The sequence below is a fragment of the Corythoichthys intestinalis genome, chromosome 14 (genome assembly GCF_030265065.1).
Source record: "Corythoichthys intestinalis isolate RoL2023-P3 chromosome 14, ASM3026506v1, whole genome shotgun sequence".
In the NCBI taxonomy this organism is placed as follows: domain Eukaryota; kingdom Metazoa; phylum Chordata; class Actinopteri; order Syngnathiformes; family Syngnathidae; genus Corythoichthys; species Corythoichthys intestinalis.
The window spans coordinates 5,228,814-5,246,419 of NC_080408.1; the positions used below are offsets into that span (position 1 = coordinate 5,228,814).

The 17,606-nt window shown below is 36.8% G+C and overlaps 1 protein-coding gene across 1 annotated transcript; it reads right to left on the bottom strand.

Moving 5' to 3' along the window:
* Positions 1-5,769: 5,769 nt before the first annotated feature.
* Positions 5,770-11,892, bottom strand: LOC130929372 (gastrula zinc finger protein XlCGF62.1-like). The gene is made up of 3 exons (XM_057856473.1): positions 11,777-11,892; positions 11,501-11,635; positions 5,770-7,254 (listed from the first exon to the last, which is right to left on the bottom strand). The coding sequence occupies exons 2-3, from the start codon at positions 11,610-11,612 to the stop codon at positions 6,563-6,565; spliced, it is 804 nt and encodes a 267-aa protein (XP_057712456.1). The 5' UTR covers positions 11,613-11,635; positions 11,777-11,892; the 3' UTR covers positions 5,770-6,562.
* Positions 11,893-17,606: the final 5,714 nt, after the last annotated feature.

Consider the following 17,606-nt stretch of genomic DNA (forward strand, 5'->3'; position numbering starts at 1 on the left):
GATAAATACGTATATAATGGCAACTGTTGACTTCTGTTGGAGATTTGTACTGGCGTAATCTGTAAAATCCCGTTTGGTGTTGCATCGTTGCGGTGCCGATGATTGTAAACTTTTTTAGGAAAGTTTGATTTTGCCTCGCCCGGTACTCGCTAACAGGGTAGCTATCAGTTTGCTCAGCCGCGCTAGGCATTATGGGTGATGTAGCTTTGAAGTGCTGCGCTTGGAAACATGCTGGTTGAATAGCTTGTCAGTTTATTTCGGTTATTGTTTCCGTACAATCTAGAACACTGAATGGGAATAAAAATTGAGTGGGAATAACAATTTGTCAACGACAATTGTCGTGATAGTAATTTATAAAAATGTTGAGTTGGCACATAGCCTAGACTGGACTACATTTCCATGAGTCTGCATTATATATTTTTTATATATATATTTATATATATTTTAATCATTATTCGTTTTTTAAAAAAAATTTTTTAGGTTTGCTCTTTTTTTTTTAAGGAAGAATAAAGCCTGTTGAGTAAAAAAACTATTTCCATATAGTCTATAATATATACTGTATGGCAATAGGCTTTTTTAAATAAAACTGAATTTTTCTATCCGGACGGAGGAGGCACACTTTAAATATATTAAATAGGGCCGTCAAAATTATCGTGTTAAAGGGCGGTAATTAATTTTTTAAATTAATCACATTAAAATATTTGACGCACTTTACGCACATGCCCTGCTCAAACAGATTAAAATGACAGCACAGTGCAAATGTCCACTTGTGACTTGTGATTTTGGGAGTTAAAAAAAAAGAAAGCAATGTGGGGAAGAAAGGTAGCAGTTGATCTTTTACTTATCACACACTGTTATTTTCCAACGCAGAAGATATACCAATTGGTACCACGATGCACAGTCATGGTTGCACTTCACATCATGCATTGGGGCAGAAGTTAAATGGCTACAGTATCATTTACTGAAAGCTCAACAAATACACTAGATGGCAGTATTTAGTCACAATATACAAAGTCACATTTGTCCTTGAAGAATTACAAGTCTTTCTATCCGTGGATCCCTCTCACAGAAAGAATGTTAATAATGTAAATGCCATCTTGAGGATTTATTGTCATAATAAACAAATACAGTACTTATGTACTGTATGTTGAATGTATATATTCGTCCGAGTTTCAATTCGATTCCAATCATTCCCGATAATGTTTCCCGATCATTTACATTTTGGCAATGCATTAAGAAAAAAATGAATAAAACTAAGACTTGTAGTTCTTAAAGGATAAATGTGACTTTGTATATTGTGACTAAATATTGCCATCTAGTGTATTCGTTGAGCTTTCAGTAAATGATACTGTAGCCATCTAACTGTTCTGCCCAAATGCATGATGGGAAGTGCAACCATGACTGTGCGTAGTGGCACCAATTAATATATCTTCTCTGCATTGGGAAGTAACATAGGGTGTTAAGTAAACGATCAACCACTACCTTTCTTCCCCACATTGTTTCCCACGATATCTCATTGTTGAGAGGGGGATTTTAAGGCTTTGGCCGATTAAAAAGAGGTTCCAAAGACTGTCAAAATTCTCTCTGCTCATTTTACACTGCCTGTTAGCTCTACATATATATATATATATATATATATATAGGTAAAGATTATAGATGGAACGCGACAATGCGTGAGTGGGTCAAGCAGCGCATGCGTTAATTGCATTAAATATTTTAACGTGATTAATTTAAAAAAATTAATTACCGCCGTTAACGCGATAAATTTGATAGCCCTACTTTATGCCAAAACTAAAGACGCTGGAAGAATGTAAGACATTTTGTCTGTAACCTTAAATACAATTAGAAAACGATTTACTTAAAAAATATATATTAAAAAAAGGCATGTCCGACATTTTTTTGCCGATTCCGATACTTTGAAAATGACGTGATCGGGACATCTTTAATAATCAACTATATTTTCAGGATCAATAGCAATATTTAACATATAAGTTTTTGACCAAAATAGCAACTTTTTTTAAATTTACTTTTAAAGTTTTCAACAGCTAATAAATCAATTTAACATCAGACTTAATACTTGAGGAAAACATGGAGGATCAATTATAAATAATACGTAAATAGATTATTAATAAATTTTATATACAATCCAAATTAAGAGCAGAATAGCCCTTTATGATCATTATACACTATATAGTTAGCGAATGAGGCTAGCAGCCGCCTGGCGTAAACACAGCTTTTCTGGTGAAAATTCTTATGAATAAATGCTTAAATCCCCAATTTTTTCAAAGATATGGATGTAAAACAGTCTCGATTCTTAGTTAAGATCTAAGAAACCGTGCAGTTAGCGTTTATTTAACGTATATTGTCAAAGTACAATAAGTAACATTTACTGATCAGAATGTTATTTATCCATTTCTTTTAGCGTTTCTGAATGCTAAAGAGTTGCACTTTTGAACTAATTCATTATTTTTTCAAGCTTTTTATCCGAGTTTTTTCTACATGATAAAATGAGTGCTCGTTCAAGACCAGTGATTCCATACTTTTTGCTAGGGGTTGTACTTCTAGCTGCTCTGCCATTGACTATTGCCTAGCATTCCTCCATCCAATTGACTAAGAAGGACCTCAACTGTATGCACCCCAGAATCCTCTTCATTTGCACATGCACCAACCGTTTTAAATAAAACAAGAAATGAAATCATGCTGTCCAAAGGTTTTATTGCAGTCAATATCAGCAATAAAAAAGAATAACATACTTTGTGTTTTTATGTACATGTTTCTTGAGCTCATAATAATCTAAATTGATGAACAATACCTTGTAGTATTTCTTCGTAACAACAAAATATGGGTCAGCCCTTCTGCATTCAGCAACTGGAATATTCTTAATTTTGCCTCGTTTTGGTCACTACTGCTTATGTTAACACAGGCTCCACAGCTTGTTAGAATTTCGTCCACGAACGATCAACCAAGTGATAAGAACAAACGTACAACACAGAAAGTCCTGGAGCTTCATCTACATTGTGCTGGAGATTCCGTAGGTTCCTTTGGTTCGATTTCGCAGTTTAACACACTGCTTGCTTCAACCGCACTTCATGTTGTTTTGTCTAAACCGGAAGTCCGTAGCGGAAAATATCACAGATGGCGCCACCCATGTTTTGCTCAGGAAACTTGTCAAAGGCCTTTTTGAAAAATTGAAAGGGGACGCCACTGAGCCATTTTGTTACGTCTTTTCCGAATGTTGCCTAATTATTGGAATTTACCCAAAGCCGCATGTAAGAAATAACAATAGGCCTGCAAGCAGGACTGAACGGGCCCTTGCAGTTTGGTGCAACTCGGACAGCACTCAGGTAAGGGTGGTGACAGACAGTCTACCTCTAGTCATCTCATGAGAACCTAACATGCTCGAAACTCACCTCTTTTTTGAGATAAGAAATACATTCACACAACTAGGAGAAAAAAACCAATTGGAGACAGTACTACAAAAAAGTGGGCGCTACTGAGCTGTGCAGCCACGCCCTTATTCAAAACTAGGGGTGCAGCTATCGATTATTTTAGTAGTCGATTAATCGATGAATTAGTTTGAATAATCGAGTAATCGGATAAACATTAAAAAAAAAAAAAAATTAAAATACGTATGAACGGAATAAAAAAAAAAAAAGGATCTATGTACAACAAAAGAACAATTGGCTAAATTAAATAGCAAAAGTCCGCTAGCTTAAATGCTATAAAATACTAATATTTTTTAATTAAAAAAAAATTTTTTTTTTACAATAATCTTAAATGGTTCAGACACATATTCCCACAAAATTGGCTAAATATACATTTAAAGTTCATTACAAATCCATTATAAGCATTCAAAAAAAATTAGCTCCAACAAAAACCTAGCTTATGTTGGTCTTAACAGGGAGCAGCTGGATTTGGCCATGTAAAATGGGGCAGACTACAGGGCAGTGTATCCACCCAAATCAAAAAAACTAAATGCAAACACGTTCAAAAACAAACCATTACAACACCACTTTAATTAAACGAATACTCGAAGCAGCAAAATTTAATTTGAATATTTTTTTCGAATCGAATACTCGAGTTAATCGATTAATCGTTGCAGCACTATTCAAAACCAAAATTAATCTTCGAATTGGGCCAATTCGACCAAGTGTGCCAAATTCAGTGGCTCTATAAACTGCCCAAGTCCCTGAAAAAAATCTACTTCCTTTTAATGGCGAACAAAGGGCCGCTTAAAATGTAGTATTACAAAAGGTCTTGAATCTACAATGACCAACCTGAAAAGAACTGGAAATGTACAAGTAAAACGACTGACTTTGTTGCCACTAGTTGGCGCTGTTGAGTTGATGAAAATAACCCCTACAGGAACCTTCAGGGTACGACTCTCACCAAGCAAGGGAAGTTTGATGCAGATATGATGTATGTCTGCCAAGTTATGACTGTTACAAATTTGTCGCGAGACAAAATGGCGTTGGTCATTTTCACTTTCCTGTTTGGACCATCCGCTTCAACGAAACCTCAGTATGTTTTATCAGGCACCTGAACACATGTCTTAAGGTTCCCCTGATGCAGGTTTGAGGTCAGTTGTTTTTTTTTTTTTCCTTGGAGCCTGTCTCGTACAAAAAGGGTGTCTCCCGAACCCACTAGCGGGCGCCAGGCCTAATGTGTAATATTTTAATGCAGTCGTGTTCAGGCTGGGATACCTCTCATACATGCCGGATATGAAAGCGATTGCAACTTGTATCAGGGAGTTATTAGTCATTTACTGAATTAGGCCTGTTACCCCCAAAAAAATGGCAGTCTTTGGCAGCCCGCCCAGGTCAGGCCCGTAAATGAAAATGCACCATTTTGACAACTCATGATCTCGTATGTCTTATGAACAGTCTCATCAATTTTGAGGAGTATCCAACAAACTCCCTAGGCCCCAAGGTCTCAAATGTGCACCCATTAAATCAACAACAAAAAAATTCACATTTGATTCCTGTTGGGTTTGGAGCATGGGTGCATGAGACTTTTTGGAGCGGTTTTGCTCAATGTATCGGCTCCCCAAATTTCATCGCTCCATGTTGAAAAAACCTAACAAAAGTGGAATTTTTGAAAAATTCTCGGGTGCGCCACTGAGCCATTTCGTTACATTTTTTCCCCAAAGTTGCAAAATTATCCGAATTTACGCAAATTGTAAATTGTGCAAATTTTGGTGAGTTTTCGAGCATGTTCAGGCCTCCAAATTGGCCATTTTCATTTGTCAGGGAAAAAAATCCTTTGCATTTCAATAGGATTCTCACGCCAGTTAGAAGCAGGGCCGAGAACCAAAAGTGGTATTAGTCATGTGTCAATTTTTTTGTCATGTAGCAAAATTGATTTTGCCAAAAGGATTTTGCCACACGGCAAAATTAATTTTGCCACATAGCAAAAAAAAAATGCCGCATGGCAAAATCAATTTCGCCACATAGGAAAAAAATGCCACATGACAAAATCAATTTTGCCACATGGCAAAAAAAATGCTACACGGCAAAACCATTTTGCCACATGGCAAAAAAAAAAAAAAAATGCCACATGCCAAAATCCATTTTTCCACATGGCAAAAAAAAAGCCACATGGCAAAAGAACCTGCCACATGGCAAAATCCCTTCTGCCACATGGCAAAAAATGCCACATGCAAAAAAAAAATGCCACACGGCAAAATCCATTTTGCTACATGGCAAAAAAAAAAGCCACACGGCAAAATCCATTTTGCTACATGGCAAAAAAAAAAAAAAAAAAGCCACATGCCAAAATCCATTTTGCCACATGGCAAAAAAAAATACATGCCAAAATCCATTTTGCCACATGCAGAAATCCATTTTGCCACATGGCAAATACCAATTTTGGTCGTCATTGTCTCTCCCAGTTGGTGCTCAGGCCCTAAATAACGCAAACCAACTTTAATCAGATTACTAGTTTGGAAAAATGAAAGCGTTACACGTTACTGAAAGAAAGTACCCTATCGGCCCGAATACAAGACTGTGTTTGGTGTTTTTTGCATTGAAATAAGACTGAAAAAGTGGGGGTCGTCTTATATTCGCAGTCCAGACGTTATACCCATTCAAGATGCTAGATGGCGCCAGATATCATTAAAGCGAATGCTGAACTTGAGTAATGTTCTGTCATGACAGATCTCAGCTACTCTCAAGTTTAACCAGTTTGCATGATTTTATTGCAATGTTTTTCCTTATTCAGATTTGTTTCAAGACTACAATTACAGTTAGACTTCACTTTGATGGTTAATGCAGTTGCAATAACTATTGCAATTTTGTTGTTTTATCACAGTAGATTGGTTTATTTATATTTCAAAAACCAGAAGCCATTCATTTACAAATGTGATTGCACTTTATTGTTCAGTCTTTTTTTCCAAACTTGAGTCTTGAAAAAGAGGGGGTCGTCTTATAATCAGGCAGAAACTATAATCATTCACATTACAGTAAAGCATTAGTGACAACACTGATCATTACACAGTTTTACAATTTACCAGAGTCGGCACCGTATTTTCCAGAGCTTCGACTATGAATCGTCTCAAAAAATCTCAAAATTTCCCGTTCAACTTTGCTTTTCCGTCAGTCCCTTGACACGAGTGGTTTGTGAAATACACTTTTCTAGTGTAACTTCTACCACAAGCTGCGCAGTAAAACGGTTTCTCCCCACTGTGCACTTTTTGGTGTTTATTTAAACCGCTTTGGATCGCGAATCGTTTACCGCAAAGTTGGCAAGCGTATGGCTTCTCCCCGGTGTGCGTTCTCATGTGGTTTTTCAGAAGTTGTTTAATGCCAAATCTTCTATGGCAAACAAAACATTCGTGCGGTTTCTCGCCGGTGTGTGTTCTCATGTGCTTTTTTAAACAGACTTCAGTAGCGAAGCGCTTACCGCACTCTGAACAGAGAACGGGTTTTTCGCCTGTGTGTGTGAGTGTGTGGCGTTTTAAATTGCTCTTGGAAACCATTTGCATACCGCAAACCGAGCAGATGAAATCTTTCTCTGCGGCGTGCGTTTTCATGTGACGCTTCAGAGATACGGTTTTAAAAGTTTTCCCGCACTGAGGACACAGACAACTGTCGTCTTTGTCGTCGGTGTCATCGTCATCAAATTCATCGTAAGAATAATCCTCGTCGTCGTCGTCGTCCTTGAATTCATCACAAGAATAATCCTCGTCGTCCTCGTCGTCGCGATATTCGTAAGCGTCGCTGTCGGAAGAAGGGCAGTCGGTATCTGAGAGAATAGCTGAAATGCAAAAAGAAACATTTGGTTTAGAACAAAAATATCGAATCGATTATAGAAATCGTTTCCAAGTCGTTTCTAATTACAGTGCTGGCCAAAAGTATTGGCACCCCTGCAATTCTGTCAGATAATGCTAAATCACTCCCAGAAAATGATTGCAATTACAAATGCTTTGGTAGTACCGTATTGGCCCAAATATAAGACGGCCCTGATTATAAGATGACCCCCTCATTTTCAAGACTCAAGTTTGGAAAAAGACTTTTCGAACACCAAATTAATTTTTATACAGAAAATAATTTACGGCTGCAGCTAACGATTATTTTAGTAGTCGATTAATCGATGAACATGTTAGTTCGAATAATCAACCGGATAAGGACCATTAAAAATTAAAATACCAGGGATGAGCCTCAAACAGTATAAAAAATAAATGAGGATCTATGTACATCAAAAGAACAATTAGCTAACTTACATAACAAAAGTCCGCTAGCTTAAATGCTATAAAATGCTAACTTTTTTTTTTTTTTTAAATGCTCTTAATAAATGGTTCAGACTCATATTCCCACAAAAAAATGGCTAAATATACCAATAAACTACATTACGAATGCATTAAAAAACATTAGCCCAAAACAAAAACGTAGCTTACGTTGGTCTTAACAGGGAGCAGTTGAATTCAGTCATGTGAATTGAGGCAGACCAGAGGGCAGTGTATCCACCCTAATCAATAAAACTAAATGTAAATACTTTCAAAATAAACCATTACAACGCCACTTTAATTAAACGAATACTCGAAGCAACAAAATTTAATTCGAATATTTTTTTTCCTTATCGATTACTCGAGTTTATCGATTAATCGTTGCAGCACTAAAATAATTACAGTACATCTGAAACAAATGATTATAACAATACATTTGAGAGAAAAAGCATGTTACTTTGCCTCATTCAAATCTTAATATCTGAACATTTAAATATGTAAACTAAAGTGCAATCACATTCGTAAATGAATGGCTTCTGGTTTTTGAAATGTAAACAAACCAATCTATTGTGATAAAACAACAACATTGCAATAACTGCATTAACCATCAAAGTGAAGTCTAACTTTAGTCTTGAAACAAATCTGAATAAGGAAAAACATTGCAATAAAATAATGCAAACTGGTTAAACTTAGCTGAGATCTGTCATGACAGAACTAGGGCTGCAGCTATCGATTATTTTAGTAATCGAGTAATCGACTGAAAATTCTATCGATTAATCGAGTTATCGGATAAAACAAATATATTTTTAGGTGAAGAGCAATTATAAATATACATGAGAAAACAAGACATTTCATCTAATGGTGAACCATTTTCAGTCAATCAATGTCTTCATTTTCGATGTATATTGTTGAAAACAGCCAACAATTGCATCTCAGATGTATCTAGAATTTAAAAAAAAAAAAAAGACTAATTCACTGCTTTCACTAGAGGTGTGCAAAATTTCCAATTCTTAGATTCGCAATTCGGCCGTGGAAGATTCGAGAACGATTCACAAACATCCAAATTCCGATTATTGAAATATGCGAAGTAAAGCAGAAGTACACAACACTCAGCGCGCCGCGCGGTCTTCGGGACGGAACGGAGCGAGAGTAGCTAAACATCATGCTTCCCATTACTCGGCCCCTCGGGTAATGCCAATGCTCAACTCACGGCTCTAGCTCAACTCATGCAACGAGATAAAAAAACACAACAACATACCTGACTGCTGCCGAAAAGCTGCTACAAAGTTCATCCATATAATGTTACGGTGGATATCATTTATATAGGACTAGATGCAATATAGATTTGGTAGTGTTAGCAGCACATCTACAAAAAGCTAGATGCGGGCGTTATAAACGGCCGCCATCTTAAAGCAGTATACTGCACTGCAAGGCTGTTGTAGCGAACCTTCCAAGCAAACCTAATTAACTTTTTATCTAAAATACTTCTAAATCTGTAAAATATTGACTTGAATCTATCTTTAAAATAGTTTTAAAACTTTCACATGTCGAAAGTAGACAAAAGGGAAATTATGGAATAACGGGAGCAATTTTAACAAATTTAACGGTTGATTCACAACATTAAATTAATTGAATGTAGTTTAAAGCTGCTGATACAGAATGGGGACTGGAGTTTTTTATTTCATGTTATTTTTGTATATTTGTTTACTGCTATATGTTAACTTGATACTGAAATAGTTGTGTGGTTTCGCCTGAGAGTATTTTTGAACAATTTTGGAACTAATGTACAAAACAAAAGGAGGGGGGTGCATCAATAATCGTTTTATAATCGAATCACAGCCTCTGAATCGTAATCGTAATCGAATCGTTAGGTGGCCAAAGATTTCCAGCTCTAGCTTTCACTCAAAAAACTTTTAGATCTTATTAAAAAAAAAAAAAATCTTACCTAAAAATGCCGTTACGCTTGATAACACACATCACTTAAAAGTTAGGATTTTTCCCCACGTGTTTCAATTGAATTTCTCTTTGTGTCAAGCTATTTCTAAGTTCTAGTTAAGTTTTAAGTTAGTCTAAACTGTAAGTCCTGATAGGATTTTGAGTTTTTGCAGTGTTCAAAATAAATGTATGATACAGGCTGTATGGAGCACATTAGGCACCAGTGCTACTTGGTGTTTTATCCAGCAATGACTACTGAGCTAAAATTGATAGTTAGCATGATTAAGTTTTTATTTTACACCCTCATCACTCCACAATGCTATGTTATGTTAAAGCCTGTATGTAAGACACGTTAGCCACGTATCGACAGCGGTCATAATTAATTGAAACCTAGCCCTCCGCAGAGTTAACGTTACGTGAGCTAGTAGCGACAGTAACGTTAATCTTATTTATTAGCGCTTAGCGCTCTTTATTAGCGCTTAGCGCTCTACTGCTTTAAGATGGCGGCTGTTTACTAACGCTGCCCAGACGCGGCCGAGTCTGTCATTTCGCATCTAGTTCAACATACATGTGATCTCTATGAGACTCATCAGACACTACCTGCCACCAACTAGCTAACGTGTCTTACATACAGGCTTTAACATAACATAGCAATGTGGAGTGATGAGGGTGTAAAATAAAAACTCAATAATGCTAACTATCAATTTTAGCTCAGTAGCCATTGCTGGATAAAACACCTAGTAGCACTGGTCCCTAATGTGCTCCAATACAGCCTGTAATCATACATTTATTTTGAACACTGCAAAAACTCAAAATCCTATCAGGACTTACAATTTAGACTAACTTAAAACTTAACTAGAACTTAAAAATGGCTTGACACAAAGAGAAATTCAATTGAAACACGTGGGAAAAAATCCTAACTTTTAAGTGATGTGTGTTATCAAGCGTAACGGCATTTTTAGGTAAGATATATATATATATATATATATATATATATATATTTTTTTTTTTTTAAATAAGATCTAAATGTTTTTTGAGTGAAAGCAGTGAATTAGTCTTTTTTTTTCATTTTAGTTACATCTGAGATGCAATTGTTGGCTGTTTTCAACAACATACATCGAAAATAAAGACATTGATTGACTGAAAATGGTTCAAGATTAGATGAAATGTCTTGTTTTCTCATGTATATTTATAATTGCTCTTCACCCAAAAATATATTTGTTTTATCCGATTACTCGATTAATCGATAGAATTTTCAGTCGATTACTCGATTACTAAAATATTCGATAGCTGCGGCCCTAGTTTGCAATTTGGGTTCGTGCTTTTTTCTATTTGCAAAGTGTTTGGACTTTGCATTTCGCCTGACACCTCTCGGCCACCGTACGCATGTTATTATTTGACCGTCGTTGAAAGGATTGATACGAAAATCAGGGAAATCGCAATAAAATACGTCAGGTGTGCAATAAATCCAAATTTATGAATTATAATGGGAGTCAATGGTTACATATTTTGTAATTTCGAGTCACGTGCATTCAAGTTCTTTGGCTACTTAATGCAAAGGTTTAGAAATGATGGCAAAGTTGCATTTTGAACGTCTGCCTGTTTAAGGAACCTATGAAATATTTCACATTCGTAGTGGGTTTTCCCCCTGCTTTCCCTTTGATGTAAAAACAAAAACCATCAAAAAAATTACATATAATGTAATATTCGGCACAAGGGTTAATCTAAACATCAATTATTTGTATTTTTCCACATTGGTTCTATGGTTTTAATCAAACAACAATCAACAAGCTTTGGTTTCAGTTCAATCACATGCGGTGTATCTTTGTTCGGAGTCCAAACCTGTAAGTTGCTGTAAAACAACTCGTGGCTCCATGTTTAGTTGGTGTAGCTCCATCTCTTTTTTTCCACAAAGTAGCTCCTCCGTGTACTCTTCTGTCGGCTTTTCACACATTTCCAACACTGGGGACTGTCGGTCTGTGGTTGGACAACAAACAAACGTGCTTTGTTGCTAATGGCGACCGCTGTGAACTGAACTAATGATCAAAACGCAAAAATACGACAACATGGACTTTGAACAAATGATGTTTGAGTCCCGTGAAATAGCGATATACTTACTTTGTCGATGGTTTTATCGGTTCAAAACTTTGTGGAAAATTTGTTGATCATTTTGGAAAAAATGTGCTCACTGCTTGCTGTTCAGAGGTAGCACTGGGGCGGAAGTTTTCTTCTTCTTTTGTTTTTTTGCAGTTTACCTTTTGAATCATGGGGCATTACCGCCATCTAGTGGGTTGACTGTTTGGACAGAGATCAGGTTGTGCCTACACCGGCAGTTACAGCCTACATTTCAATACATTACATTTACATTTACCCGCAACCTTTGTGAGGACAAGCGGCTCGGAAAATGAATGAATGAACTTTTACATTTAAAAAAGAGAGAAATCATTCTTTCATTGAGCCAGACATAATTTTCTTTTAAAAAATCTGCACTTATGAATGAAAAAATTGTATGCATGTATGCATTTTTTTTGGTATGTGGCAAAATTGATTTTTCCATGTGGCAAAATGTATAGTTTTCTTTTAGAAATCTGCACTTATGAATGAAAAATTTCCTCATAAGCATGGGTGGAGCTGGCTGGAATTTCTTGCCGGAACTCCCTGACTCAAAGGTTAGAATTTTTTATTTTTATTATTATTATTTTTTTTTTTCAAACCCCCTAAAACCACTGAAAGTAACCATCAAAGTAAACGTAACAAAGGATTTCTTGTGTTATCATTTTAGTGTTGTGTAGTAAAACAAATATAACTAATGTGAGATTGAAAACAATAAGGTTTTAAACTTTTTTTTTTTTTTTACTGCAAAGAGGTCCAGAAATGCTTCTCACAAATGTGATATATGTGGCAATAAATTTCATGTGCACTTTGGACTTATTCAGCAGTGCCGAGAACGAAAAGTGGTATTTGGCAAAATGGATTTTGGCATGTGGCAAAACGTATTTTGGCATGTGTCATTTTTAAGCCATGTGACAAAATATATTTTGGCATGTGGCATTTTTTGGTATGTAGCAAAATGGATTTTGACATGTGGCATTTTTATGGCATATGGCAAAATGTATATTGGCATGTGGCATTTTTGTTGGTATGTGGCAAAATGGATCATGCCATGTGGCAAAATGTATTTTGCATGTGGCATTTTTTGGGCATGTGGTATTTTTTTCTTTTTTTGGTATGTGGCAAAATGGATTTTGGTATGTGGCAAAACGGGTTCTGGTATGTGGCTTTTTTTTTTGGCATGTGGCAAAATTGATTTTGGCATGTGGCATTTTTGTTGGTATGTGGCAAAATGGATTTTGCCAAAATCCATTTTGCCATGTAACATTTTTTATGGCATATGGCAAAATGGATTTTGGCATGTGGCATTTTTGTTGGTACGTGGCAAAATGGATTTTGCCATGTGGCATTTTTATGCCATGTGGCAAAATGGATTTTGGCATGTGGCATTTTTTTGGGCATGTGGTATTTTTTTTGGCATGTGGCAAAATAGTTTTGGCATGTGGCAAAATCATTTTGGCATGTGGCATTTTTGTTGGTATGTAGCAAAATGGATTTTGCCATGTGACATTTTTATGGTATATGTCAAAATGGATTTTGCCATGTGGCATTTTTGTTGGTATGTGGCAAAATGGATTTAGCCATGTGGCATTTTTATGTCATGTGGCAAAATGGATTTTGGCATGTGACATTTTTTGGGGCATGTGGCATTTTTTATTTATTTTTTTTTGTATGTGGCAAAATGGATTTTGCCATGTGGCATTTTTATGCCATGTGGCAAAATGGATTTTGGCATGTGGCATTTTTTGGGGCATGTGGCATTTTTTATTTTTTGTATGTGGCAAAATGGATTTTGCCATGTGGCATTTTTATGTCATGTGGCAACATGTATTTTGGCATGTGGCAATTTTTTTGGTATGTGGCAAAATGGATCTCTTTAATTATTATGATTGCCAAATGGCAAGGTCGGCGATTGAAAAAAAAAAAAATGGAAGAACCACCGAGATGTGTGTGTTCGGAATCGAGTGGCCACACGAAGGGGTGACCCAGTCGGCCAAAAACTGCCAACTTTTTATCACTTTATGTCGTCTTTTTGGTTGGTGCACTTCATTTATTGTGTACATACAGTATGTTGGCTCTGAGTCTGACTTATTTACGCGTCACACTTCAAGTATATGAAGAATAAAGCACAGGTTTGGTGTCAAAAGAGTTGTTTTGATCTTTAATTTTCAATAACAGAGTTCACACACGATACATCGTCACTGATTGAGAGTGCCTCGGTGCTTTTTATGATAGGGTGACCAAACGTCTTTTGCCCGGACATGTCCTCTTATTACGTGCTCTCCGGAGGGTCCGGCCGGGTTTAATAAATTAATGAAAATGTCCGGTTTTTATGATTTTTCACGGGACCAATTTGAAGAGAATCCCTCCGGCCGCTAGGGGGCAGCGCCTGCCTGCGTTGACGTCGCTCTGACTAGTAGGGGCGGGAGAAGGAGTAGATCTTGTTGTTTTTTGTTGGCAGTTTACCCTGTTTCATGGGGAATTACCACCATCTAATGTCGGTTGACAGTATTATATTTTAAGTAGGAGCGCCTGCCCAGTTAAGAGTTTTTTACGATAAATACGTATATAACGGCAACTGTTGACTTCTGTCGGAGATTTGTGCTGGCGTAATCTGTAAAATCCCGTTTGGTGTTGCATCGTTGTGCTGCCGACGATTGTAAATTTTTATAGCAAAGTTTGATTTTGCCTCGCCCGGGACTCGCTAACAGGGTAGCTATCAGTTTGCTCAGCCGCGCTAGGCATTATGGGCGATGTAGTTTTGAAGTGCTGCGTTTGGAAACATACTGGTTGAATAGCTTGTCAGTTTATTTCGGTTATTGTTTGCGTACAATCTAAAACACTCAATGGGAATAAAAATTGAGTGGGAATAACAATTTGTCAATGACAATTGTCGTGATAGTAATTTATAAAAATGTTGAGTTGGCACATAGCCTACTGTGTATGCGTATTGACTGGACTACATTTTCATGGGTCTGCATTATATATATATTTTAATCATTATTCCTTTTTTTGTTTTGTTTTTTATTTAAGGTTCGATTATTTTTTGGGGGAAGAATAAAGCCTGTTGAGTAAAAAAATATTTCCATATAGTGTATAATATATACTATATTGCAATCGGCCTATGTTTTTTTTTTTTTTTTTTTTTTTTTTTTTTTAAATAAAACCGAATTTTTCTATCCGGACGGAGGAGGCACACTTTAAATATATTAAAGTTATATAGGCATCTTTGAGTGGACTTCGGGTAAAATTCAAGTATCTCGAGGCCGGGCCGAGTGTCCTCTTTTATGGAAATCATAATATGGTCACCCTATTTTATGATAACGTTAAAATCAAGGTTCCCACCGTAGTTTGGGAAGTTCCATAGACGCCAGAAATCTGCTATGGCTGGTTGTAGGACACGGCAAACCGAGCTGGAGGGCTTTGCAGACCTTGGAAGCAGTGCTTGACGCCAGTTTGAAGCTAGCCGCCACAGCTAGCTGTCTCTACCCGAGTCTAGAACTCTCTGTGCGGCATCAAAAGTCGGCCAGACCGCCTCGAAACAGTCTTCTGCGTCACCTGCCCCTCAACATTTGTATTATCAACATTTATTCAAAGTTGATGAGCAGAAGATTTACATTCTACCGTTCCATCTTAGATTGTTTATTTTTTCTCCGTTAAACTAGACTAGCGGAAGTCAACAAGCATGCCCCAAAACCGTACAAACATAACACCACACCCCTCTAGTGGCTTGGCGGCTAATTACAGAGCAACGAGTTCCCTCACCGCAGAACTATCGAAAGCTCATTGACGCCGTAATCACTTCGCCGTCACCACAACGCAGGAGTACAACTCAGGCTTAATGCTATACTGGAAATACCAGTAGCCGTTTCACTATCATCCAACTCCATCACGTTCACTTGTAGCGTTAGCATTAGCATACGGGTTGATAGCAACATGATTCTGTTTGTTTGATTTTCTGATAGCCACGTGACTTCACAAGTAAGCACACTGGCTGTAATTTCTTCAAAGGGAATGAGCATAGCCGAACAACACATAGTCAAAGCGGACTGAAAAGGCATTTTTTTTCATTTCATTACAAAAACAAATTTAACATGGCCATAATTACATCGGTTATCATGAACCATCTCGGTAACAGTAAATTTTCGGTAAACCACACAGCTCTAGTATAACACCACTTAAAATGGCTATGAAAGTCTCAGATTTTAGTCTAGATGCACTAAACTCACCAAATACTGGTATAATCAACTAAATTTTCAGGCTCAATAGCAATATTTAACATATATAGGTTTTTGAGCAAAATAGCAACTTTTTAAAATTTATTTACTTTTAAAGTTTTCAACAGCTAATAAATCAATTTAACATCAGACTTAATACTCGAGGAAAACATGCAGAATCAATTATAAATGATATGTAAATAGATTATTAATAAATTCTATATACAATCACAACTTATTAAGAGCAGAATAGCCCTTTATAATTATTATACACTATATACTGTTAGCGAATGAGTCTAGCAGCCGCCTGGCGTAAACACAAGCTTTTCTGGCAAAAAATTTTGTGAATAAATGCTTAAATCCCCGAATTTTTCAAAGATATGGATGTAAATCAGTCTCGATTCTTGGTTAAGAGCAAAGACACCGCGCAGTTAGCGTTTATTTAACATATATTGTGAAAGCACAATGCTACTCAGTAACATTTACTGACCACCACAATGTTTTTTATTCATTTCTTTTAGTGTTTCTGAATGCTAAAGAGTTGCACTTTGGAACTAATTCATTATTTTTTCAAGCTTTTTATCCAAGTTTGTTCTACATGATAAAATGTCTGAGTGCTTGTCCGAGACTGGTGATTCCATACTTTTTGCTAGGGGTTGTACTTCTAGCTGCTCTGCCATTGACTATTGCCTAGCATTCCTGGCATCCAATTAGCTAATAAAGACCTCAACTATATGCACCCCAGCATCCTCTTCATTTTCACATGCACCAACCGTTTTAAATAAAACAAGAAATGAAATCATGCTGTCCAAAAGTTTTATTGCGGTCAATATCAGTAATAAAAAAGAATAACATACTTTGTGTTTTTATGTACATTTTTGATGAGCTCATAATAATCTAAATAGATTAACAATACCTTGTAGTATTTCTTTGTAACAACAAAATATGAGTCAGCCCTTCTGCATTCAGCAACTGGAATATTTTTAATTTCCTCGTTTTGGTCACTACTCCTTATGTTAACACAGGCTGCACAGCTTGTTAGAATTTTGTCCGCGAACGATCAACCATGTAATAAGAACAAACGTACAACACAGAAAGTCCTGGAGTCCGTAGGTTCCTCTGGTTTGATTTTGCAGTTTAACACACCGCTTGCTTCAACCGCACTTCATGTTGTTTTGCCTAAACCGGAAGTCCGTAGCGGAAAATGTAGATGGCGCCGCCCATGTTTCGCTCAGGAAACTTGTCAGAGGCCTTTTTGAAAAATTGAAAGGGGGCGCCACTGAGCCATTTTGTTACGTCTTTTCCTAATGTTGCCTAGTTATTGGAATTTACCTGAAGCCGCATGTAAGAAATAACAATAGGCCTGCAAGCAGGACTGAACGGGCCCTTGCAACTCGGACGGCAGTCAGGTAAGGGTGGTGACAGATCGTCTCCCTCTAATCATCTCATGAGAACCTAACATGCTCGAAACACCTCTTTTTGAGATAAGAAATACATTCACACAACTAGGAGAAAAAACTCAATTGGAGACAGTACTACAAAAAAGCGGCCGCTACTGAGCTGTGCAGCCACGCCATTATTCATAACTAGGGCTGCAGCTATCGATTATTTTAGTAGTC

Coding starts and splice junctions, on each gene's coding strand:
- LOC130929372 (XM_057856473.1), bottom strand. CDS start 11,612: ATGTGTGAAAAGCCGACAGAAGAGTACACGGAGGAGCTACTTTGTGGA. Junction 7,255..11,500: donor TGTTTTACAGCAACTTACAG/GTTTGGACTCCG, acceptor TTTGCATTTCAG/CTATTCTCTCAGATACCGAC.